General features: G+C 39.6%; 1 protein-coding gene across 2 annotated transcripts in view; it reads right to left on the reverse strand.

Annotated features, from left to right (window-relative positions):
* Positions 1-26,453, reverse strand: part of SPTB (spectrin beta, erythrocytic) — a 167,416-nt gene continuing 140,963 nt past the window's right edge. For both annotated transcript variants that reach the window (XM_051977816.1, XM_051977817.1), the window contains exons 33-36: positions 7,256-7,485; positions 4,750-4,923; positions 4,030-4,072; positions 1-3,685 (exon numbers count right to left, since the gene is read on the reverse strand). In XM_051977816.1, the coding sequence (XP_051833776.1) occupies positions 3,518-3,685; positions 4,030-4,072; positions 4,750-4,923; positions 7,256-7,485 (615 nt within the window). In that variant the 3' untranslated portion in view covers positions 1-3,517. The remainder of the gene's footprint in view (positions 3,686-4,029; positions 4,073-4,749; positions 4,924-7,255; positions 7,486-26,453) is intronic.

A 26,453-nucleotide genomic window follows, 5' to 3' on the forward strand; every position in this document is an offset into this window, starting at 1 on the left:
TCAGGGAGTCATTAGTTTATTAGAAAAATTATTAAATGAGTTGGGAAGCTCTTCCCAAGCAAAAACTTGGGTTTGATTTTCCTCTCTGGACAGTGGAAGCACATTTGAGCAGATGGAGATCAGCGCCCAGCTGGCTGGAGGGTCTGTGCTCATTGGGCTCCACCATTCTCAGGGCCCCCCTCACACCCTCCATCCACCCTCCCTGAGTTCTCTCATCCATTGTACAAAGCTGTATGATGAGCTGTCATTTCCTTCTTCTTCCTTGTTCTTGTATTGTTTCCAGGAACCCTTTTGGATTCTTTGAGCCTGGCAGAAAAGCAGAATGATTTAGAGCAGATACCAGCCTTGTCCATATAGCTCCTGCGACAGAATACCAAATGGGGAACTGGAGGCCTCTCCCTGATTCACACAGGCCCAGCCCAGGACCAACATCTAGGTGAGGGGAGCAAGGAATAGGTGGTAAATGAGAATCAACTGAGCCACTCCCACAAAAAACCATTCTGGGGAGAAGAAAAGCCTGTTGAGCTAATAGAAACAGGGGTATGAACCTGATCTAAGAAATGGACAAAAGAAAAAGACCAAAAGTAGAAAATGTAAGAAAAAGTAAGAAAAAATTTAAATGAAACTCAGTCCCATTGGTGTATGACCTAGTCCATAATGAGTGAATTGTCCTGCAGTTTCAGCCCAGTGATGTCTCCTCTCCTAGGTGGTCAGGATGATAAGAGATGAAAAGGAGCAGAAGATGGCATTTTACATATCCAAAATGAGCTAACTGCCCCAATAACTCTGAGAAGAGGGATGGGATATTTCTCTCTCCTGAATATGCCTTTTGTTTGAGGTAGCATGGAATGGGGAAAATAATAGTTTATGGCATTCTCCCTGCTACCCATTCCAACCAAGGTAACTCCTTAAAAATGCTCCCATGGAAATGTTGAGGAAAGCCGCTCTCAGAAGCTACTTTGTAGCTTCCTGACTAGAGCCAGTTTTTGTAGATGCCAAATGCTGCCTCACTTTTTTTGGCCAAGTAGGTGCCCTTCGACTTCTTATTCCCCTGAATGCCACACATCAGAGACACAATATTGGGTAGCTAAGAGAGTTGGAATTAAGAGATCAGATCACTGTCACTGATCTAGGGTCCAAGGAGGACTCTTACTTCCCAAAATGGACTCACTTTGGGGAAGACGGTCTCCATTAAGCAACTTCCCATATTCTTTGATCAATAATCGCTCCTTTAGTGGGTTCCACATGAAATCTACCTTGAGGTAGTGCCAGAGCAAAAGAACAGAAGCATACAGCTTTCCTGTATGATGCCTTTTCCCATCATTACTGGCCAGGGTTAATGTGAGAAGGGAGAACTTGAGCGGTGGCTTCCGAGTACTGATGGATACAGCTTGAGCTGCTGTTGCTCAATATCCACAGTGCTGTTCCAGAAGAGCCCTCACCTTTTCACAAGGAATTTCAAGTTACTCTAGTTCCCATCCATAAGAGTGGAGATAGAGACTGTGGTTCTTTCACTGGTGGGAGAATGTGGATGCTTTCTGCTTCAGGCTCTGGGCCCTCATCCACTTATTCTTTCCCCTTGGGAAATGTTTCCATGTGCTTGTTCCTTGAGCCTGCCCCCCACCTCATCATTGGCCCCTTTCCTTCCTGACAAGACATCGCTTCGAGTTGAGTTGCTCTCAGCGTGGAGTAATGGAAAGGGAGACTTGTAAAATGCAGTCTCTGGACTCTGGGAATGGCCCTGATCCTCTGTAAGGAGGATTTTCTAGGGAGACTCTACAAGATGTACAGATCTCATTTATCTGTGAGCAGAGGGGGAGGATGAACTCTGCATCCTTGTGTCTCCTTCAGGACTCAAGGCCTTTCCCTTCTCAAAGAAGTTCCTCTTTGAAGTCCCACAGATGAATGGATGCATGTACCACTCCTGGGTGCTTACCTCCTCACAGGGTCCAACTCTAGCATGAGGCGGTATTACAGCTACGTGTAATGACTATTGACCTTTGGTGATCAGTGACACGTCATTCCCTTGGCACTGGGATTCTCAACTTCTGTCTTGGAAGGGTGAAATGCTCTGGGCTTTCTGCTAGTCTAGTACCCTTCAAGGGTACCAGCTGGATAGGAAGAGGGAGTGCAATGGGGGCTTCAGCTCTGAAATGTTCTCTGGGTCCCTATGGCTACTGTCCATCTGGAGCCTCGAGAACCTGTACTTTTACTTCCTTGAGGGCTCCAGACAGAAGGAAGTAAGGCCCTGAATCTGAGTTATATACTTATGTATTGCTACTGGATTGGTCTGCTCATGAGGTTTAAAAACCCAGAGCAGAAGCAGAGTCAGAGACTCCAGTTAGTCTCTTCTCTCAGGGCTTGAGAGGTGAGAGCTCTAACCATTTTTAAAGAGCTCTCTTGTCCCTTCTTCCTGCAACCCAAGCAATGGGTAGTGATTTGGGCAAACTGCTGGCAATTAGTTGTACAGTTCAAGAAGGACTCCCAGAAGACTGGCCTTAGGAGTAGTAGCATTGTGGGGAGAGAAGTGGATGGCACTGGAGGCAGAAGTCCCATTTCTTAGGGGAGCCTAGGGACTCATATGGTATACATGGTTTTGTAACCTTTACCCTGTCATCCATTGATTCTGAGTGTCCTTGAGCTACAAGGTGCTTATCCTGGGAAAGAGAGACCCCTGACTGAAGGAGATGGGCAGCTTATCTCCCCTCTTCCAAGTGCACCATTGAAAGGGTGAATGGGTCTGAGAGAGCAGTTCCAACCAAAGGTTGCTTAGGAGAAAGAGGAAGAATAAAGTAGGATATAAGGCCAATAAAAGCCTTCATTCTAGAGGAGAGAGTGGGACCAGGGAATTCACACACAGCTCTAGGACACAGGCTATAAAAGTGGTTAAGGTAGGGAAGGGCTTGCTTCTCTGGGCATGTCTCAAATCAAAAAACAATAACAAACTTCTCTCCTATCTCAGCGATTTCCCAAACTGGGCAGCGGAGAGAAAAGCAGGCCCAGCTTAACTTAGAAGGGAAAGTGATAGTGGTCAGGAAGTCTCCATGCAGTCCTAGCTATTCACTCATATGTGGGGCCCAGCATGAGATGAGGTGAAAGCCCCCTATGTGATTCAGTTAGTGCTGACAGGGAATGGGAGTTCCTTTCCAGGCTGTTCTGGCACAGTCCAGTTTATTCCTTTCCTCAAGCCTGGGCTGACTCTGATCCTGAGTCCCTCGGACCACACGGAGTGGGCTATAGACACAGGCTGGGTTTTTGGGGACAGGGGAAAGCATGGGCCAGGGGTTTGAAGGAGAGATTGGCTGGGGGCCAATGGGTTGTGGCTGAGGTAAAGCATCCTGCCTGGACAGTGGGGGGTGGGGGATTAAGGAGGGGAATGATGGTTGGCCTGGGCTGGGGGCCTCTGCACTGAACATCCTGAGCAGAACCAATGTTGTCCAATGGGGTGGGGGCCCAAGGCGGACCCCTCACCTCTCTCTTTCACCTGCCCCCATCCCACAAAGGAGTAAGGAAGGAGCTATTTTTTTTTGGGGAAGAAGCTGAATCTCTTCTCCTTGTCCTTCTTTCCAAAGCTGGTGTCTGTACTGGCGATGGAAGGTAGGGGAAGGCTCTGGGCCTTCACTTGGATGCTCTGGGACTCGGTGATAGCCGTGCTCACACCCTGAAGCCAGGAGAGCATTTCTTCCTGTGGAAGGAGAGAGAGAAGAGGGAGCTAGAGTTAAATATCCTCACACCCTAGAGAGAAAGTATGTCATAACTTCTCAGCTGTAAACAGACTACGTCAGCACTGTGATCATCACTGAATGCTGCTATGGCTGAATATTAGTATGAAGTTATAGAGTAATAACTCTAACCCAGTGATTTCTGGGCAGAAAGTGCCAGAGGCTTTATAGCAATTAGTGTGTGCATGTGTGCACATGCACATAAGAAATATCACCCACACATAATTAAGGGCAGCCCTGTGCTCAAAGGAGTAGCATAATGCTACCTTCTCGGGAAGTATTTATGCTTTTTCTATTCTGAGCTTACCTCGTCCTTGCCGTGGAAAAGCCATTCACTGCCGTTACTCAACCTGGAATGAGAAAGGGTTTTGTCCTGGGGTTGCCCCTCGGACCCCTCAATAGAAATCAAGCAAGAAGCTAATTCATATCTTTTCAGAACTCCGTAGCCCCATTTCTCTCAGACTTCTTCCACCTCACAGCAGCTCCTACACATGCAGGGGCCTTAGGCCATTTTGACCCTAGGACCTTTCAAGTGGGATCTTTGAGGGATCTTTTGAGTCCTAAAACCATAGTTTAGGGCAGGAAGTTTATAGCCTCATCAGGCCTAGCTAAAAGTAAACTGAAGCCCTCCTTGGAGGCTCCAACATCTGCATACCCCAGACTGGTGGAGCTGTGAACTCAATCTCAACTTTCAGTCTTCTTGGGGGTTTAGGGATAGTATTCTTGGGGATTAAGAGGGAAAGATTGAGATTTAAATCCTCTCCTCATTGTTCCAGGAACTGAGAATGAGAGGAGCTAAAAATGCTAGTAAACTAGCAGGGTTCACCTCAGACAGGAAACCTCTTTGGCCCTAGATGAGGATCCTCACATACAGCCATGCTCCTCTCAGCTAGCACCTTGTCTGATTTACAGCTGCTTCCACCCACATGAATTCCACACTACTTTGAAGAGATATTCTAAGTCTTGGACCCAGAATTCAGGGTAGATGAATGGATGGTTCCTGCCTCAGCCTCCCACATGACTTTACCTCAATTTGAAGACATGCTTCTTCTTCTTATAGTCAGCTGCAACTTCACAAATGGCATGCCTCAGACCCAGAGGCTCCTCCCCATGGTATGGCACCCCCATGGCCAAATTCTTAGCATCCTTGTAGAATGTCAACTCGTTATTTCTAAGCACACAGTACAAGTTGTTCCAGGACCTGAAAATGAGAAAAAAGGAATTTCTGGTTACTCCTGGGCCCAAATGCAAATTCTTAACAATAATTTTTATACTGAAATAACATTTTTAAAAAATCTCATTTCAATCTCACAACAGCACTGCAAGGCAAGGAGATTATGCTCATTGGACAAGGTCATTAAAGCACAGGAGCAAAAAGTGTCATCTAAGTCCCATAGTAAATTAGTGGCAGACTGAACTTGGGGCTCATAATACCATAATGCCCTACAATGCTTTAGTTTTCAGAATGATTTCTCATAGCTAAACTCAGATGATTCTCACATTTTCCCTGTGAGTGGTATAGGTATGTTATTCCCATGAAAGAGATGAAGAAACTGAGGTTTAAGTCATTAAATGATTTGTTCAAGGTCACAAACTAATTGTTTAAGTTTAAGGAACTTCACCTGCACATCTGCTACCTACTGGCCTGGCCCACTCTCTACTTCAGCATCACTCAGAATTATACTGCATTCAAGAACCTAAACTGAAATTTCTCTCTCTGACCACAATTTCCTGTTCTTTCATCTCTCACTATAAAAGCTGATTAGACATCAGATCTTTTGACTTCCTATTGTGAAAGCCTTCTACACTGACTTTCCTAACTTGGGGACTGTGACTTCCACCACCATACCACGGGACTTGCTCTCTTACAGAATCTTAGAGTTTATTTCCTGAAGACGCCTAGCCAGCAACTAAGTAAGGATAATGTGTCCCTTACCTAGGAAAGGCACATCTGATTCAGAATGCTTCTTTACCCACGAGCTGACCCAAGCTAAACAGGTCCCAGGTCACTTTGATCAGATCAGGGAAATTCTGCCCTTCTAGGTCATGGAAGATTCATTTTACTACTTGTTAGGCTTGGGAATATGGCAAACTTCAGAACCAGGCTCTGATGAATAGTCACAACTCTTTGATAACTGTTCCTAGAGCTCTTGGACCTCCTAAAAAGTACCATCCATAAAAAGGACCTTTGAAGAGCACAGGTTGACTGGGAGCTGGTTCTATATAACAAGGAAAAGGGAATACGTGTCTTAGGACCTTAGTGCAGGCATTTAACTTTTTTGTGCCATAGACCTCTCTGTCATTCTGGTGAAGTCTATGGGCCTCTTCTCAACAATATCTTAAAATATATAAAACAAACAAGTTCACAGACCTCTGCTAGGGAAATAGGCCCAAGGAATCTGACTGGGATGTGAGTGGCCTTCAGGATCTGCAAGTAAAATAAGGATAGGATGAAGCCCCCAGGATTTCCCTAGGTGAGTCCCGAGGCGGTGGGCACCGGGGACGTGATGGTTCCCAGGTTTGCCTTGGATCTCGTCCCCTGTCCTGCCAGAGAAGCCCCTGGAACGAAGGACTGGGGAGCAGGTAAAGGCCATGAAGAGTTTCAGTGACTATGCAGGGATCACTCCGAAGGTCAATTAGTCATCATGGTCCATTGAGTCACTGTCATGGTTTGTGCTTTTAGCCAGACGTGAAGATTTGTGCATCTTACTCTGTGGAGCTGGGATAGCCCCTTGTTCTGATATGTCCAGGCAGGAGCTCCTTTGTTAGCACAGTATCTGGGGGAACCACTGCTGAACCTGAGGTGTACTTGTCAAAGCTCAAAGACTGAGGTGCTTCTGTGCAAAGTAGCACAATATAATCCCTCTCATCTCTGACCCTAGCCTTCTGCTGAATCTACTCTCCTGTCAGTGATGAAGGAAGATGTCTAGAATGTGATGGGGGAAGGAGAGGAGAATGTTACAATTAAGCCTCAGAATCAGCCCTTAACAAAACCATGTAGCACATTCTGTTCTCAGATTCCCAGGCCTCCCCTTCCAGCTTCTTTCCCCTTCTTTTTTTAGCTTCCCCTCAAAGTTATCATATATATTTCTACTCTCTCTCTAGTCTCACACACCAAGAAAAAGACCACTATGAAGTTCTTTGATCACTAAGATCATATGATCAGAGGATTTGTGTGTGAAAAAGACAGAGCTCACTCTAATCTTTTTCATTTTACAGCTAAAGAAACTGGAGTTAAAACACTAACTGCTTTGTTCAAGGTTACTCAGACAGTAAGTAGCATAACAGGAATTCAAACCCAGATCTTGAGGCTAGATGCAATTATCTTTTCATTATAGCTGCATTAATGTTCTTGGCGGTATTTTCATTTTCAAAGAAAGGAAACTTTCTGTCAAATTAATGCATCTCTAACTAGGGAATATCAGGGGTCAATTAGAGGAAGGAAGAAAACTCTTTAAATTATCCTATGCATGAGGCTGCCTATTCTGCTATTTGCTCAGCTCAGGGATAAGGCTGTCTCTATTATCCCCCACCTGTTGGATGCCTTCTTATTGGGCCCCTCCAGGTCATGCTTGCGACCCAAATAGCCCTCCATCTGCATGCTGTGGGATCGGTCCAGCTGGGCGGGCAGAGTGGTTGCTGTCTCCTCATTCTCACTCAGAGGTGTGTCCAAAACTTTGAAAAGTGGTTCCAGGGTCAACTTGTCTTCCCTGCCTGTTCTCTCCTCCTCCTGCCGGTGCCTTGGCTTGTCCTCTTCTTGTTTCTGGTGGTAAACAGGAGAGGAAGACCTCACTGAATGTGGCTAAGGTTCCATGCATGAGGCAATAAATTAAGTAAAAAACAAACAAATATTGACTCTTTATTCTTTTCCTTTACAGGCAGATCTGGGAAGAGAGATCCAGGTCCTGGGTGCATTTCCATCCCAATTCTCCCTAACTTAATTAATCCCTTGCACCTCAGCCTGCACGATATGTGTTTTCTCTTTCTGATCCTAGAGTAGTAAACACCCACAGACTAAGATGGGGACAGGAGTTTGGTCCTCCCCTCTTCCTGCCATCTCCTGGCTATCTTGGGTTCCTCACTTTGGCATCTCCACCATGCCTGACCATCCCGACCCATCAATGTTGACAGATTCCACCACCCTCTCTCCAATCCTTGTCCCTGTCATGTAGACATAAAATACTCTCACAGAATTTAGCACTATTAGGGGAACCCGAGATCATCTCATTCACACCCCTCCCCATTTTACAAGTGAAGAAAATGAACTCCAGTGTGTATGTGCAGAGAAGAAAGTGCTTGCATAGCTGGGGGATGATTTTGTAATTTTTGTCCTTGTTTTTGACAATAAATTGCTTTTTTTGTAAAAAACTAACTGATGGCAATATTGAACAGCTCATGAATGACAGTGCTGGAAACTCCTGAAAAGAACAAGAGCCAGTCACCCTTTGGGAGTAAACAGGTAATAACTGATGGCGACAGGACTCAATCACTACTCCCCTGGTGGAGGCTTTCTCGATGGGGACAGCTAAATGGGGAAGTGAATAAAGAACATCAAGCCTCAAGTCAGGAAGACCTGAGTTCAAATCAAAATTTATTAGCTGACTCTGGGCAAGTCTACCTCAGTTTCCTCAACTATAAAATAGAGATAATAACCTCCAACTTATTTCCCAATATTGTTGTGAGGATGCTATTTGTAAAGCACTTAGCACATCTGGCATATATAGGTGCCTAATACATGCTTTCCCCCACTTCCTTCTGATTCCATCCAGACCTACGTTCCCTCCATCTTGAACAATTTTAGTCCTTGTTTCAGTCTTTCTCTTCAAACTCATCTTCTGCCATCATCCTCAAAGAATCCATGGCCATGCTGATTACCTTTCTAATTTCAGTTTCTTGTTTTAAGGTATTCTACTTCATCTATATCCTCATCCCTCACTTTATACCCTTGGCTTTTTACCATTTGCCTCCTTGCTGATCATAAGCAACTTCTACCGCCTTCTCTTTCTATTCTTGTTTCCAGCTGCTGAGTATTGCTAGAAAAAAGTCACAAAACTGGGTTGATTATATGCTTATATATTTTTTTCTATCTGGCCTCAATTTGGTTCTCACTGATGATGTCCTGAGTAACTAGGTGGGGCTGGGAGAGAAAGGCTGAAGTATTGTTGGAACATACTCCCTCTGTCAAGTAGGAAAAGGCACTGAAGGGGATGAGCTTAACCTTATGCTCCCACCCTCTGTGGAAGTCAGAAATCCAAGTTATGTCAAATCTCTGAGTTTAAATTTCCCTTATAAATCTGTCCACGGCTCACATTATCTTTGCTGAACATCTTTAGGTTATGCCCACCACAACACTCTGTCTTGTGGTGTTTTTCCCCCTATCTCCTGTGCCAAACTTCTCTTGATTTTCTGCACTCTTGTCTTATGTCTCTTAACAAGTAATATCAGCAGGTGAATGAAATGCAAGTCATTAAGAATCTCCCTGCTTAAAAAAAAAATTTCTTCCAGAAAAGCTCTGAAAGAATGCTTCTTTATTGCTTAGATTATCAGGTAAAAGGAAATGTTCCTAGAGAATGGAAGAAATGTTTCAAAAGGAAAAGAAAGAAGAAAACATCTGACAAGGAAGGAAAGATTCCTGCTCTATGAAAGGAAATTTGGAAAGAGAAGAATTTGACAGAGAATGGAGGGAAGGAGAAAAAGAAAATCAATGAAATTTTGTAACAGGTATTAGGAACAGAGATGAATTATTTAAGAAAACAGCAGTTTCTTACAATCAATGATTAAATTTATTAAATTCCTACTCTATGTCTAGGCACTGAACTAAATTCTGGGATAAATTAGCAATAGACTGTCACTGTATGTTAAAAACATGTAATTAAGACATGCATAAGACTAGAGGAAAGAAGTATGATGAAGAGAATTTGGAAGGAGAAACAAATAAATGATACTGTAGTGGAAGAATGATATTTTTTACTGGGCCAGGAGGAAGAAATGGATAAGGCATTCAGGACAGGGATCACAAAAAATAATATAATGGTAATGGGGGAATTCGAATATCCAAATATATGTTAGAATTCCTGATTTCTTCCAAACTCCAGCTAAAGTCAAATTTTCTATAGAAAGTTTTTCCTGATACCCCTTAATTCTAGTGCCTCTTTCTTATATGAACTGAAACAAAGCAAGCAGAGCCATATGCAGCAAGAATGTGAAAGGCTTAGCTATTCTGATGAAAGCAATGATTCAAGACAATTCCAAAGGACCTAATTTGAAAAATATCAACAGAAAGAGAAGTGATGAACTCTAAGCACAAATTGAAGCATACTTTTTCTTTCTTAATTTTTCTTACTTATTTTTGCAACATAACTAACATGGAAATGTTTTACATGACTTCGCATGTATAATTGATTTTGTACTGTTTGCCTTTTTGATGGGTGGGAGAAGCACAGGAGGGAGAAAATTTTTTTAATGAATGTAATTTTTTTTTAAAAAAATGACTGAAATTTAATGAAGCAAATAAAGAATTTAAAAATAAAAAAATTAGCATTTTCTTCTGTTAATTATCTCCACTTTATCATATATATATATATATGTAAATATATAAAAATTACTTGTAAATGATTGTTAAGATATTGTTTTCCCTATTAAACTGTGAGTTTCTGGAGAATGGAAGCTGTCATCTGTGTTCCTTTGAATTACCAGCCTTTAGCACAATACCTGGCACACAGTAGGCACTTAATGAGTGTTTGATTGATTAGAATGCCCTTCCTTTCATGAAAGCAGAATAGATATTAAGTTTCTTGATTTATCTTAATAAGGGTGATCAAATCATGAGATAAAATGCTATTTTGAACTTGATTTCAAGTCTACCATCCTTAAGCTTCACTGTGTTCCAGCTCTTCAGGATAAACCAAAGCACTGTTTCGCTACCAGGTATATCTCTGATTTTTCAGCTTTCTTTTATAAATTGTCTCCCCCCATTGAATGTAAGCTCCTTGAGGGTTAGGAGCTATTTCTCTTCCTACTAATATCTGCACTTGCAAAGTTTAGTATATGCCTAGCACCTAGTAAGCACTTAATTAATGATAGTTAATTCAATTCAATACAACATTTATTAAGCACCTACAGTAGTATGTGTTAGGGGTAAAGAATATACAAAACAATTTTAATGTGGAAAAAGAACTACTGGAGAAGGGTAAAAGGGAATTAGATTTCATATAAGTATATGGCTTCTTGGCTGCATTTTTTTAAAAGTTAGGGATTCTAGGAGATGGGGACAAGGAGGGAGCACTTTTCAGACATGGAACCATTTGTATTAAAGCAGGTGATAGAGGATTGAATGTCAGGCATAGAGAACAATTATTAGGTTGGTCTGAGTGGTGAGTGCCCAAAGGGAATAATATGAAATAAAGAAGAATTGGTTTGTTATTGTTCAATTGTTTCAATCGGGTCTAATTCTTTGTGATCCCATTTAGGGTTTTTTTGGCAATGATATTTCTTTGCTAGTTTTACAGATGAGGAAACTGAGGCAAACAGGGTTAATTTACCTTTCCAGGATCACACAGTTAGTAAGTGCTTAAGGCTGGATTTTAATTCAGGCCTTCCTGACACTAGGTCCATCACTCTACTCACTGCTTAGCTTAGTGCTTAGGAATTGACTGCAATGTAATAATGATAGGATCTCTGGAAGAAAGTGACCATTCCATTTGACAATCTATGGTGGTTCAAGGAGAGAAAGCAAACATAGCTTCTCTCACACCCCAGATTTTGAGAGAATGGATTATAAAGTGTTCAAGGAAAGTACAATGAGCATACTATAATCTAAAAGTCATTCTACAGGTTATGTCAGCCCAAAAGGGATAGGATAGTTTCAAGAACAAAATCTTACTGATACAAACGAAATTATTCCATCGAAAAATACTAGAGGAAAACTGCCTAAGGAGCCTGGCAAGGTAGTACAATGAATTCACTGACCAATTAAGAGAGAGGGAAGGAAGACACTAAAGACTGGGGTCATTATATAAAATCAGGGGAAGAAGGGTGAAAGTTCAGAATGAGCTGAGACTGAAGATGAATGCCAAGGAAAGTAAAAGAGCATATTTTATTTATGTTAAGGGGGAAAAAAGAATCAGATAATGGAAAAGATGGTAGAGACAAAAATAATAAAAGACAGTAAATAGCAGAACTATTCACCTCATTTTACATTGTTTATTTCCTGCCAAGAATGATCTTTGGACTAAAAAGAATAGAACAAAAATAGCTAACTAGGAATTGAACTCTCTCTTAGGTAAGAAAATGGTAAGAGAATACCTAGATGCCTAGATTATTGAGTTGCCTTTTCAAAAAAGGAGGGAGAACGTAAATTCCTTGAAATGGTGGGCTTAACTTTACTTTATAGACAAATCTAATACTATTAAGGGAGTAATTCATAAAATGAAAGTGGTGATTACTAAGAACCAGAATGGATTCTTTAATTCAACAGACCTCTCTCTGTGTTCCAGGAAGTGTGCTAAGTCCTGTGAAGACAAAGACAATTCTTGTCCTCATAAAGCTTACATTCTGTTGTAAGAAAACATTTACAAAGATAAGTAAATATGGAAAAATATTAGTTATTAAAGCTTAATGAAACACTGAGACTTTGGAGACACCCTGTACAAAATACAAAGTAGTTTTATGGAGAGAGGAAAACAGTGAAAAGAGGCAATCAGGAAAGGTCTTTAAAAGAAATGGCAATTGAGCTCACCTTCTTTGTCTTATCTTGAAAGAAATTAAAAATTTTAAGATTTGGAGATAATCAAAGGCTCTTTTCCCTCAATCCTACCTCATTCAATAATCTCATCAGCTCCCAGGTATTCAATTATCTTTGTTAACATGATTCTTTGATCTATATAACTAACCCTAGTCTTTCTCTTGGGTCCATCTGGATGGCCTACATGATAGAGCACTGGGCTCAGAGACAGGAGAATCTGAGATCAAGTCCAGTCATAGACACTCATTAGTTGTGTGATCCTGAACAAGTCACTTAACCCTGTTTACCTCAGTTCCTCATCTATAAAATGAGCTGGAGAAAGAAATGACAAAGCACTCTGGTATCTTTGTCAAAGAAAACCCCAAATCTGGTTATGGAGAGTAAATATTGAAATAACTCAATAATAAAAGAAATCTTTTTCTTAAGCACATTTCAACATTACAACTCAAATTGGATGTCCCCAAAGCACTCCAACTTCAGCATATCCACATGTCCAATCCATTACCAATTCTCATAACTTCTACTTCCATAACATCTCTCATATATACTCCCCTTCTCCCCTCACTGGGTCAGACTCTCATTACCTGATACCTAGACTATTGTTGTAGACTTCTGGTTGGTCCCACTATTTCAAATCTCTAATTCAAACACCATTCATCTGCCACAGTGACTTTCCTAAAGTACAAGGATTTATGTCACCTCCTCCCTACTCTCAGTGGATATCTATTAACTCCAAGATAAAATGTAAAATACATTTGCCATTTAAAGTCCTTTACCACTTGGCCTCGTTCTATTTTTCCAATGTTCTTATACTTTATTCCCCTCCACACATTCTACGATCCAGAAAAACTGTCTATTTGTTGTTCTTAAAATACAAAGCTCCATTTTTCCTGGCTTTTTCACTGACCCCCAAACCTGGAATGTTCTCCTTTGCTTCTGCTTCTTTGTTTCTCTGGCTTTCTTTAAAACTCAACTCAAATTCCACCTTCTGCAGGAGGAATTATTGTATCTTCCCAGCTGGTTGTGTTTACCTTTCATTTAAACTGTATATATTTTGTATATACATAATTATTTACATGTTGTATCCTCTCTTAGAATCTGTGACAGAAATGTTCTTCTCATCCTCCGTAGTCTCCTAGCACATATTACAAACATATCCTTCTTTTTTGTTGTTATTCAGACATTTTAGTCATGTTAGATTTTATCGTGACCTCATTTTGAGTTTTTTTTTTTTTTGTCAAAGACAGCAGAGTGGTTTGCTATTTCCTTCTCCATCTTCTTTTACAAATGAGGAAACTGAGGCAAAAAGGATTAACTGGGTCACACAGTTAGTAATTGTCTAAGTCTTCCTGATTTCAAGCTCAGTGTTCTATCCACCATGAGACCTACATATCCTATATTCTTCATACATAATATTTTTTATGATAATTCTTTGTGTACCTGGCTTATCTCCTCTACTAGATTGTAAGGATCATGGGGACAGAGATCATGTCTTCTCCATAAAAAAAAAATCTTTCTCAGTTCCTAGCACAATATTCTCTAGAGTATAAGTTTAGTAAACACTTAAAATGGCACTATATTCTCCATGATTTTCCCTATTGCTATACATTCCACCATATAAAAATTTTTTGTGTGTGTTTTTTAATTTCAATTTAATTTTAGAGAATAATCATAGGCTCACTCAATAAAAGTGCAATTTTGACCATTTTATTTTTTCTTGTCAATAAACTCCAATGGCTTTTTACTATTTCAGGGATTAAATATAAAATGTTCTGGAGATTTTCAATCCCTTTACAACTTATTCCTTTCTTACATTTCCATTTTTTTTTTTAACCTCTTTACTCCCCTCAGGACCACTCATGCTTCCTAGCTGTTACTTATACACCACTCTCTAGTTCTCAATAAAGTCTTTTCATAGGCTGTCTGGAATGCCTAGAATTCTTTCCTTTTTGAATTCTGGCTTCCCTGGTTTCTTCATCTCAAATCCCACCTTTGGCAAGAGGCCTGCCACTGGTTCTATCTCTTCCCCCGTCCTAGTATCCTTTCTTTGGGATTATCTCTCATTTATACTGTATGTATTTTGGATGTACATAATTGTTTGCATTATGTCCATTGGAATGTGAGTTCCTTGAGGGTAGTCTCTTCTCCTAAACAGTTCCTGTGCTTTTGCCTTGGTTTTTATATCCTCAATGCACAACCTGGCACATAATGCTTTTTTTTTAAGCTAAAATTTCAGTCTGCCCTGAAGAAAACAAAATCACAAAAATAGGTCTTTGAATTATTTAAGCATGAATGACCACAATATCACAGAATATTAGAGGGAGAAGGGACTTTAAAAGTGTTTTCTAATGTAGTAGTGAATGGGTTAATGGATTCATGGGTTACCCTCTTGGTAACTTACTTGCATTTTATAAGGATCTTCTAGAGTTTCGTACTTTCGTCTAAAAGAATCATTGAACTTATGCACTGTTATAGGGTAATAGGAGAAATGTTTGAAGATAGCAGTGCCTTATTGTTGGATTCATATATCTCTCTAAAAGTAGTTATTTATTCTGTCTATAGGAAGAGCAACTCCTGATTAGATTTTACATACTAATTCCCTTCTTGAATGAGAATTGGATACTGTGGTGGTTTGGATACTAAATGGAATTTCAGAATCAAGAGACTTTAGAGGTCCTTTAGTCTACCTTGAAGGAAAAACTTATAAAGTCATTTTTCCTATATTTTAGATGAGGGGTCATCCAGCTCCTACTTTAAGCCCTCTAAATAACCTATCTCTTGAAGTAATTGTTTCCCTTTTGTAAGTATTCTTCTAATTGCTGGGATTTATTTTTTCATACATCTAGTAGAAATCTGTCTCTCTGCTACTATCATCTACTCATTAATCATCCAATAAACATTTTTTAAATGCTAATAATTCAGTGTTAATAAATTAACATTATGTGCTAACACTGGGGATACAAACAAAGAAGCAAAATATAGACCCTGTCCTTAACCAGTTTACAATCTAACAGATAAAATGAACCCCCAGTTCTGTCCTCTGAGTCAGAAAAACAAATTGAAATCCTTCTTCCACATGACAGATCTACAAATACTTGAAAACAGTGTTTATGGATCACCTAAAATCCTAAACCTTTACTTCTCCAGGTTAATTAGCTCCAGTTTTTATCAATAGCTCTTATATTCTTAGATTATCTCCAGTTTAATAGTCTATCACTATCTTTGTTTACCTTAAAATGAGTCCCATTTTGCAATGTCTTCCCTTCAGTATGATACCCAGAAATGGGGAAAAAAAACAAACAGATCTTTAACTAGGGTAGAACAAACAGAACTATTCAGCAACCAATACCTGTGTTCTAAGTATCTACTTGAAGCGGGGGATACAAATAACTTATTTTGGACACTATGACTTTATATTAACATTCTATGATGAAATTAGTTTTGGACTGTTTTTGGATCCCTATTTTATGTTGTTGACTCAAATTAAGCCTGCAGTCCAGTAAAGCATATAGATCTTTTTTTCCAATAAACTTTTATAATTTCTTGAACTTGAGAAATTTATCCTTGCTTAATTTCACTTTACTAGTGTCAGCCTACCATTTTAGCCTCCTGAGATATTTTTATATCTTGGCTCTATTATCCAATATAATAGCTATTTATATGCAAATTTGATAATTATGCTGTCTATGCATTTATAGGCAAAATGGATGAAGATGTTAAACAGCATAGGATCAAAAACTGATTCCTGGGGCATCCATAAAAATCTTACTCCAGGGAAGCATCAATCTGTTCTTTGCTATTCTTTGGATACATCTGTTCAACCAGTGCTGAACCCACATAAATGTATTATCATCTAAATCACATTTTCTCACCTTGTCCAAAAGGATGGCATATGATAGTTTGTTGAAAATGCAAAAGTTTAGGGGCAACTAGGTGGCGTAGTGGGGAGCGCACCAGCCCTGAAGTCAGGGGGACCTGAGCTCAAATCTGGTCTCAGACATTTAATACTTCCTAACTGTGAGACTTTGGGCAAGTCATTTAACACCAATTGCCTTAGCAAAAAAGTAAAAAAAAAAATATGAAAATGCAGTTTGAAGGATATGGATGACTCCTTTCAGGGAAAGATCATGGAGACATTGGCAGGTAAGGTTACAGAAATTTTAATCTGTATCCAGAAAGAGTGATCTAAGGGTTCAGACAAGAGAAGACCCTATTTCTCTGGGTATTTAGGGCTGCTGGAAGAAAATACAATTAAGAGATGATAGAATAAAGCAGGGAAGGTAGGTGGCAAATGAGTGCCAGGCCTGGGGTCAGGAAGACTCATCATAGTACAAATTTGGCCTCAGACACTTACTAGCTGTGTGACTCTAGGAAAGTCACTTACCCTATTTGCTAGTTTCCTCATCTGTAAAATGACTTGAAGGAAATGGCAAATCACTCTAGTATCATTGTCAAGAAAATCCAAACAGGATCATGAAGAGTCAGATACAACTAAAAAATGACTGAATAAAAGCAAGGTTTAAAAGAACAGGTAAATCTGTTCTGTTCTAATCTGTTGATTTCAATCCTTGTCTTCTTTCCAGGTAAAATCAGATGTGACCTTCTCCACCACCTTCCCTGGTCTGCCGCCTCTTCTCCCTTCCCCCTCACTGCCAAATTCAGAGTTCTAAAGTGAGGACTTGCAGACTAGGAAAGGGGAGTGATGATAAGAGAAAGCTAATCTCAGTTCACTAAGTAATGAAATAATAAACCTGAAGTTTGTTTCAGCTGTAGTTTATAGTCTCAGATTCATGCTGCCTGAAAAATAACTTTGCTCTTAATTTTGTGCTTTGGATTACATAAGTCAGGGTGAGAAAAAAAGAAGTAATAGGAAAGAGAACTGGGAAAAGATAAATACAGAAGTGAGGGTCTGTGGAAATGAATATTCTTTTTTTATTCTTTGGCAGTGACAATAGAATGTGAACCTATGATTAATAGTGTAATAATAACTAATAACCTAATGTTTCTTTTATGGAGGGATGGCTCTTTGTTCTCTTCAATTCACTTTCATTATTTTCCTATCCAAATCATCTGCTCCTTCACCTTTATTTTCCATTCCAAAATTGTCTTCCAATGCTCAGCACTTAAATATCCTCCTATATCCACCCTGCTCCGCCTCAAGATAGGTTTCCAGTCATCCATTTCTGGCAGGCTTGTGCAGAAGAAACAGGCCATAGAGTCCAGGCTAGCAGCTGGAGGATAAAGTGAGGAGGTTGGGTCCTTTACCGCTCCAGACACATTACAAGGATTTCTTTCAAACTGCAATATTACTCAGATGAAGGCACTGTCTTGTGGCAAGAGCTGAGGATGAGGTCAAGTAAGAGCATTAGTGAGGAGTTTGTGGGTGTCATCACAGGTCAGGAATAGCTAGTTCATTTTTTAAAAAAAGACACAAAAAAGAGTTCCTCAGGAATTTGTAGCTCCATCTCTTTCCCCTTCTTTGTTGATTTTGCCAAAATTTTGCCAAAATTTAAGCCAATGCGCATTGGGTAAATGCGCCTGTGGTTTCATTCATATACAGAACTCCCAGTAAATCCCTTTGCAGGTTGGTAGCTTCTCTGAAACCTACTGTTTCAGAGAGCTATCTGGGCAGTGGGAGGTTAAGTGACCTGCCTAGGAACTCACAGCCACTACACGAGAGGTGGGATTTGAATTCATTTCTATGTTTGAGTCCAGCTGTCTGCATACTATTGTCAAGCTACTTCCAGGTCAACAAAAACATTTTAAGGAATAAAGGAGACAAGATATTAAAAAGTATGACCACAATGTGGAGATCAGATCCAAAGTGTGTAAATTGGGGAGGAAAGGAGGGTCTTCATATTGTTTTGCACTTTTCTTTGAACTACTCATTGGGGAGATTTGTTTGGTAACCCAGTAAAGTAGCTGAAAGACTCTCCAGGAAGTCAGAGAAACAAAAACAAGCATAGGTTGGAGGTGTGGAATGCACTCTACTTTTAATCTGTTGTTTTCAATCCTTGTCTTTTTTCCAGGTAAAATCAGATGTGATCTTCTCCACCATACCTTCCCTGGTCTGCCTCCCCCTATTTTTCTAAATTACTTTAAATATCTCTCATCATTCCTTTATTACATTCTATTTTGTCCTATACTTCTCCAGGTACCCATCATTTTGAGAGCAGGGAATGGTGTTTTTTCATCTACATATTTTCTGCTACCTTGTCTTAGTGGTTTGTAGGGAACTGATAGGTGCAGAATAAATATTTGAGGAGTGGAGGTTGAATTAAAATGATTTGTACAAGGCACAGTATCCTTGAGGCTTTGAATCAAAAAGTCAAGCCAATAGTCACAGATTCAGTGTTAATAAAAGAGCCTACAAAGCTCTATTAATTTACAAGGGAACTTTACTGAGTTCTATCAGAAACTTCACAGTTATTTCCATGATCCCAAACTGCTTTCTAAAGACACAAAATTGCCTATGATCTCAGGGTCAATGTAAAGACGAATAGTGGATGAAAAGAAGTAGCAGTATATGAATGAGAATGTGTGCCCCCAAAAGAGGTAAAAGAGAGACTAAGGTAAGGGTATGATTGGAAAAAAAAAGTGAGCTGGCCACAAAGTATGAACAACAGAATTGGACAGTCCTCATGTTGAGTAGCAATGACACGTTAAAAGACTTCAAAAAAAGCACCTAGCACACTAGCTTGCTTCTCTATTTAGTTCAATTCAACCAGTGGTTATTAAGTACCTGCAAAAGAACTGGGCCAAGCCTGAGGATATAAGAATGAAAGAAAAAAAAAATCAGATACACCCTCAAGGAGTTCAAGTTCAAAGGGACAGATGAGTAAACATTGTATAATGTACATAATTTATATGTCTTAATTTTTTTTTTTGGTATTTGCTTTGTGTATTTATTATGGAGGATTTATGGGAAGACAAGAACAGACAAGATGAGAAGGCTTAAGTAGTTTTCCCTCTATATAGGTGAAGGATAATCTCATAAGGATACTATCTCAAATCCATCAAAGCATCTTTTCATCTTCTATACACTTTCCAGTCTCCACAAAACACTATGCCTAAATTCAATATCCACTTCAGTCACACCTGCCCAATCAATGATGTGCCCATTAATGGATATTTAATTATTCACTTGTTCAGAATTGATTACTCCTGCATCTAATATGGAGTTAAGGTGCAAATGACAAAGAGGAAGCAACGAGAATCCTAGCTAAGAAAGTGAAGGCCAAGAAAGGTTAAGCGACTTGTGCAACATGGTGCAAGTAGCTAGAAGAGAGAGATTTCCATTCAATTTGATTCCAGTTCATCAGCTGCCTACCATAATGATATCATGATCAGACAACTGGCTGCGATAAGGGTGGAGTCTGTGGTCACAGAGTCAAAAAAGGTAATAACTTAGCCAAGTGTGCAAACTCAATTCTTGGCTATATTATCATTATGCTCTAACTCACTACTGTAAGAGGCTAGAGTTGCTGTTTGAATTAATCCTGAAACTATTCTTGCCTTGATGTGTAAATTGTTTTGATACATGGTATATAGCAAGGGCAGCAAGAGCGAACCACTTCAGAGGGCACCTGGGCATTTTCCTTATGATCTAGGACAAATAAACCCTTTTCCATATTCTCTTAGAAAGAATTTAGTGATTCACAGGGGAAGTAGTAATTTACTTGATGCTTTGTTGTAAATTACAAATAGTTGTTTAATATTGAAATTTTGGTGAAGATTTACTATAAGTAAAAAGATCTAGAGATAGGCAAACACAAAACCTACACTGTAGCTGAACCAACAATGTGAAAAGAGGGGCCCGAAGAAATATTTTAGCCTGGAAGGAACTCTGGTTTCTTGGTTGAGATATATGGAATGAATTGAAAATGCCACGAGAAATAATGATCATCTAGGTGGCAGGGCATTTGCTGGCCCTGCAAATCCAACCTCAGATGCGTATTAGCTGTATAATTCTAGGCAAGTCACTTAACCCCATTTACCTCAGTTTTTTTCATCTCTGAAATGAACTGGAGAAGAAAATGGAAAATGACTACAGTATATTTGCCAAGAAAACTCCAAATGGGGTCACAAAAAATCAGATGCAATTATAATGGCTGAAAAACAGAGAATCCCTTAATTTAAAACTTTTCTTCACATATGTGAATTAGTTAAATACAAAACCAAGAAATCCCTGTCACACTACTAAATATTATAGGTGAGTTTTGAACCCTGGCCTTCTGACTCTAGATAGAATAATTTCCCCATAAAACTATGTTTTTTTTCTCTCTTGTACTTAACTGGAATGCAAAAATAGCATGACAAATGTCTATGGCTAGAAGGAGTCCGTGCTTCCCAAAGCAGCAGCAGCAGCAGCAAAATATATGGATTTAACAAGTGCCTAAGGGGTGATAGGAGAGTAGGGCTGGCAGTAGGGGAGCAATCTGGAGCAGGGGATGTCCTAAGGTCTAGCAGCAATCTGCAGGGATCACAGAATTAAGCTGAATGAGGTAGATACCATTGTCCCTGGGGGAAACAGGATTATAATTTAATGAGGGAAGAGAATTTAATGATAATGTAGTCCAATTGCCTAATTTTACAGATGAAAGCACCAAGGTCTGGAGCAGTTGGATATCTTGCCCAAAGTCAAAAAGAATCAATATTTAAAACCAGATCCTTTGATTTCAAATCCAGCATTCTTTCCATTGCACCAGGAATACTGTTAAGCTTGCCAATTTCATGTTATGCCATTCTAGGAGACTTTGCTGCAGGGGAGATACAGTATTCCTCCTGAACAGTGGTAAGGAAAGAAGTAGAAGGAAAAGGGAAACAATGGTGCATGTAGGAAAAGATAGGTCATATCTTTCCTCTCACGACATAGGGATCTTATAAGAGTACTGCATACACCTGCTCATCAGTACCTAAGAGCATGGAATTAGTTGCAAATTTGGGATGACTCTCTAGACCTGCACCTAACACTATATAACAAGATAAGATCAAAATAGGTTCATGATCTAAGCATAAAGAACTAGATTATAAACAAATTAGAACATAAGATCATTTACTTCTAAGATTTGTGAAGGAGGAAGGAATTTGTGACCAAAGAACTAGGGATCATTATTGATCATAAAATAGATAATTTTGATTACATTAAGTTAAAAAGTTTTTGTACAAATGAAACTAATGCAGATAAGATTAGAAGGGAAGCAATAAACTGGGAAAACATCTTTACATTCAAAGGATCTGATAAAGATCTCATTTCTAAAATATATAATTGACTCAAATTTATAATAGTTGAAGTCATTCTCTAATTGATAAATGGTCAAAAGATATGAACAGACAATTTTCAGATGACAAAATTGAAACTATTTGCAGCCACATGAAAAGGTGTTCCAAATCACTGAGCAGAGAAATGCAAATTAATACAATTCTGAAATACCACTACACACCTGTCAGATTGGCTAAGGTGAAAGGAAAAGATAATGACAAATATTGGAGGGGATGTGGGAAAAATGGGACACTGATACATTGTTGGTGGAACAGTGAATGGATCCAGCCATTCTGGAGAGCAATTTGGAATTATACTCAAAAAGTTATCAAACTATGCATATCCTTTAATCCAGCAGTGTTTTTACTGGGGTTATATCCCAAAGAGATCCTAAAGGAAAGAAAAGGACCCACATGTGCAAAAAGATTTGTGGCAGCACTTTTCATAGTGGCTAGAAAATGGAAACTGAATGGATGCCCATCAATTGGAGAATGGCTGAATAAATTATGGCATAGGAATACTATGGAATACTATTCTGTAAGAAATGATCAGCATGATTTCAGAGAGACTTGGAGAGACTTATATGAACTGATCTGAATTGAAATGAACAGAACCAGGAAATTATTATATACGGCAACAACAAGACTATATGACAATCAATTCTGATGGATATGCTCTCCAGCAATGAGATAATTCAAATCAGTTCCATGTACAACCAGAAAGAGAGGACTGTGGGAACTGAGTTTGGAACACAACATAACATTCTCACTTTCTCTGTTATTTGCTTGCATTTCTTTCTCAGTTTTTCTTTTTCTTCCTTCTTGATCTGATTTTTCTTGTGCAACAAGATAACTGTATACATATATTGAATCTAACATGTATTTCAACATATTTAACATGTATTGGACTACCTGCCAGCTAGGGGAAGGGGCAGAGGGAAGGAGGGGAAAATTTAGAACAAAAGGTTTTGCAAGGGTCAATGTTGGAAAAATTAACTATGCATATGCTTTGTGAATAAAAAGCTTTAATAAAAATTTTTTGGGATGACCCTCAATATAGTAGACCTGAAAAACCTAGGTGTTTGGCTTTTACTCCAGCAGTGAGATATTATTCTGGTACTGATAGTAAGGATGGTGAGAAAGGCAGATAGAAGATGAAAGGCAAAGTAACAAAAGAAAAAGAAAAAACCTTGAAGACATCATAGAACCTCCAACTTTTAGAGCAAGAGTAAACATTCTCTGATTTGTATTTTTGCTCTAAAAGTTGGTGGTTTATTATTTAATTCATCTCTTCGTTTTACAGATGATCACTAAAGCAGAATGCTTTAGTCATTTACTCAAGGTCACAAGGCTAATCAGTGGACACTCCATCCTTGTCAGACTACAAGTTAAGTTCAGCAAATGGGATGGGGACCTAGGATGAGAAGGGCTCTGGTCAAGTGGCTCCAGGTAGGATTGATCCCACACAGTGTATGTTTGGAGGTGCAAGAGTGTTTGTTGTTAATGGCAATCATTACAATACATAATTGACATTCAGGAGGGTTGAGATGGCCTTACATTCTGTCTCAGATATATAAATGAAAGTATGGTAGGAGGCACCAGAGGAAAGCAAAGTCCCTTCCCAAGATGCTCAAAATTTAAATGGGATGCTTATGTAAACCACATGGCTAAGCAATATAGGTGACAGGTATGATGGCTGCTTTATAAGAGGTAGAAGAAGGGGGAAGCTGCTAGATAAAACACACTCCTAGATATCTAACTGAACAACTGAATAGCTCTGGGGTAGTTTAGATGCCTGAAAAAAGGCAGATCATATCTTGTAGTTGAGAGTTTCTGACTTCCAGTTTTACATGAATGTAAAGGGCTGAAACTCTGAATTGAAGCACTAAGATCGGACAACCGAGTTAACTACCGATTGGACAATACTCTATTAGCATATGCTTGGAAAATGGCCCTTTCCACTATTCTGTGCTGGTTCAATCTTTTGGTATATACAGAGAATTGGGGAAAGGATTAAGGGGATGGAGTAAGATAAGTCAAGGTCACTTTGGCAGTCGAGGAAGAGAAGGAAGGTCCTGTGTCCATCCTGTTCATTTCTACCCCTAAAGCCCAGATAACTGGAAACTAGTAGGAGATCAACTATGTGAATACTACAATGATAAAGATCCTGGTTCAATTTCCAAGGAAACATTCTATATAGACAACATAATATAATTGGCCTTAAAGAATCTTGCAAGTTATAGAAAAAAGAAAAGTTTTAAGAACAGACAAATGAGGAAGTGTGAGGAAAACAGATTAATAATAATATCACCAGAGAGCATGAGGAATCAAGTGAGGCGTGGTGAAGGGTGTGATGGACATAATGATTCTCACTCTCACAAGGCAGATTCAACCCAGCCTAAACCGGAACTGGTTCTTGACATGCCCCCATCAACTTCAACTTCTGGGATGGAGGGAGGAGAAGGGAGGAGGAGTACTGGAAGGGACAGTGATATCACCAGCAACTCCTCCCAGCAATCACCCCTCTTATGACTAGGTTGCAAAAGGCACTACTGACAGCCACAGAAGGAAGGCAGGATTTAGCTGATTTGAAAATAGGAATGTATCCTGTGATTCAACAGTTTAACTCTTTAGGTCAAGAAAGCAGAAGATACACTTCTTTTGATCTAGTCTCAAAGACCTGAAAAAGGCTTTCATTCTTTATGGGGCTACATCAGGTTATGTTAAGATGTTATTACAGAATTTGGCTTATGAAGTCTTAACTCCTAGGGACTAGAAATCTATAACAAGGACATGCTTAGAACCTGGATAAAACTTGTTGTGGCTTTCTGAATATAGTAAGCTCTATAGGATACAAGCCCAAGAAATAGTCATAGTGGAGTTAATCCTCCAATCACCTATGACCAACTAACCAAATAATAGGTTCTTATGCAGAAATTTCAGAGCAGATTACCCACCCCATAGCAGCATATGAGCAATTGCTGCTGCTATCACAGCATGGGCTTTTCTCCCAGGTTAAAACGACAAGGATGAGGCCTTCACAAAAATTGCACGAGGGATAAAAGAACTCTTTGCTGATTTTTTGGGACATTTGCAGACAGCTGTCATACAAACTATTGGTGAAAATGCAGTAACATTCATTAGCATAAGGCAACTTGCTAAAGAAAATGCTAATAAGGTTTGTAGAAGAATTATACTAGGACTACACAAGGATGCTCCTTTAGAGGAGATCATAAGATGCTGTGCCACAGTGGGCACAAATACCTTTTATAACCAGGCTATGATGCAAACTTCCCAAGATTCGAACATGGGAAGACAGGGTCCCTTTTGGCAAGGGAATTCCAGAGAAACTCATCAATGCTTTCAATGTGGTAAAGTAGGGCATCTGAAAAGCTCAATGGTAGCATAGAGACAGAGTGAGAAAAAAAGGGTGGGAGAACAAGATCTAATACCCCATGTCCAAAATGCAATAGAGGCTTCCATTGGGCATCAGAATGTGGACTGATTCAGGGATGAGGAGCCCAGGGCAAAAAATATTTGGGGCATGATGGTAGCTGATGCAACACCCAGAGAGTGCCTAGAAGTTCAGTACCCAGACATGACCAATCAGCCAGAAAGTCATCTGATGGGAGAAAGAGATTACACAATCAATCAGCCAGGAAGCAATGTGATGGGAGAAAGGAATTACAATTGGGGAGAATAGAGTTGTATGCAGCTGGGACAACTGACATACCCCCTGGAGAGGTGAAATCTGTTCCTCTCCAGCCTATGAATCCCTTGCTTCCAGGCACAGTAGGCTTGACCACTTCCCCTCCTGAGAGTACTTACAAAACAGTGTTCATATTATACTGATGTGAGAAACTGGGGAATGTGTAGATAATATCCCAGTCACTAATATAGGTACACAATGTGTCACTTATCAACCAGGAGAAGTAGTAGCATCAGGTTTACTGATACAGACTCCTAATAAGCAATCTGGTGATCGTTGCTCAGATTCTGACTCCAAGCAACAAAATCCAAGAGTTGTGACAGCTGATCAACCTATGTTCACTATCTATATAAATAGCGTACCATTAGAAGGATTGGTAGACACAGGTGCAGATCGTACAGTCATTAGAGGTGCCAACTGGCCCAGTCACTGGCCAAAGATTAAGGCAAATACCTACATGTCTGGTGTAGGGGGATCAATAGCAGCTGAAGTTAGTGCTACCCCTTTGAGATAGATATTTAAAGGTGAAACAGGAGTTTTGCTCCTTTTATATTTGAAAAAATCCCCATCAATCTGTGGGAAAGAGACATTTTACAACAATTAGGATCAAAAATGAGTACTTCAGTTTTTTAGGCAGGGCTGCTGTTGAAGGCCTGCTAACGTTTTCACTTGTTCCTATCCAATGGAAAACTGATACACCAGTGTGGATAGAACAGTGGCCCTTAGGTAGCAATAAAATTCAGGTCTTATTAGATATAGTACAGGAGCAATTTGACCAAGGATACTTACAACCTTCTCTAAGTCCTTGGAATTCCCCAGTATTTGATCTGGAAAATGGAGGATGTTGACTGATTTAAGAAAGGTAAATGAATAAATGGAAACTATGGGAACTCTTCAGCCTGGGCTTCCATCTCCTACTCAATTGCCTAGAGAATGACCTCTTTGGGTTATAGACATGAAGGATTGTTTCTATTCTATCCCTCTAGATAAGGAGGATATGAAAAGATTTGCCTTTTCA

This window comes from Antechinus flavipes, chromosome 2 (assembly GCF_016432865.1).
Source record: "Antechinus flavipes isolate AdamAnt ecotype Samford, QLD, Australia chromosome 2, AdamAnt_v2, whole genome shotgun sequence".
Taxonomy (NCBI): Eukaryota; Metazoa; Chordata; class Mammalia; order Dasyuromorphia; family Dasyuridae; genus Antechinus; species Antechinus flavipes.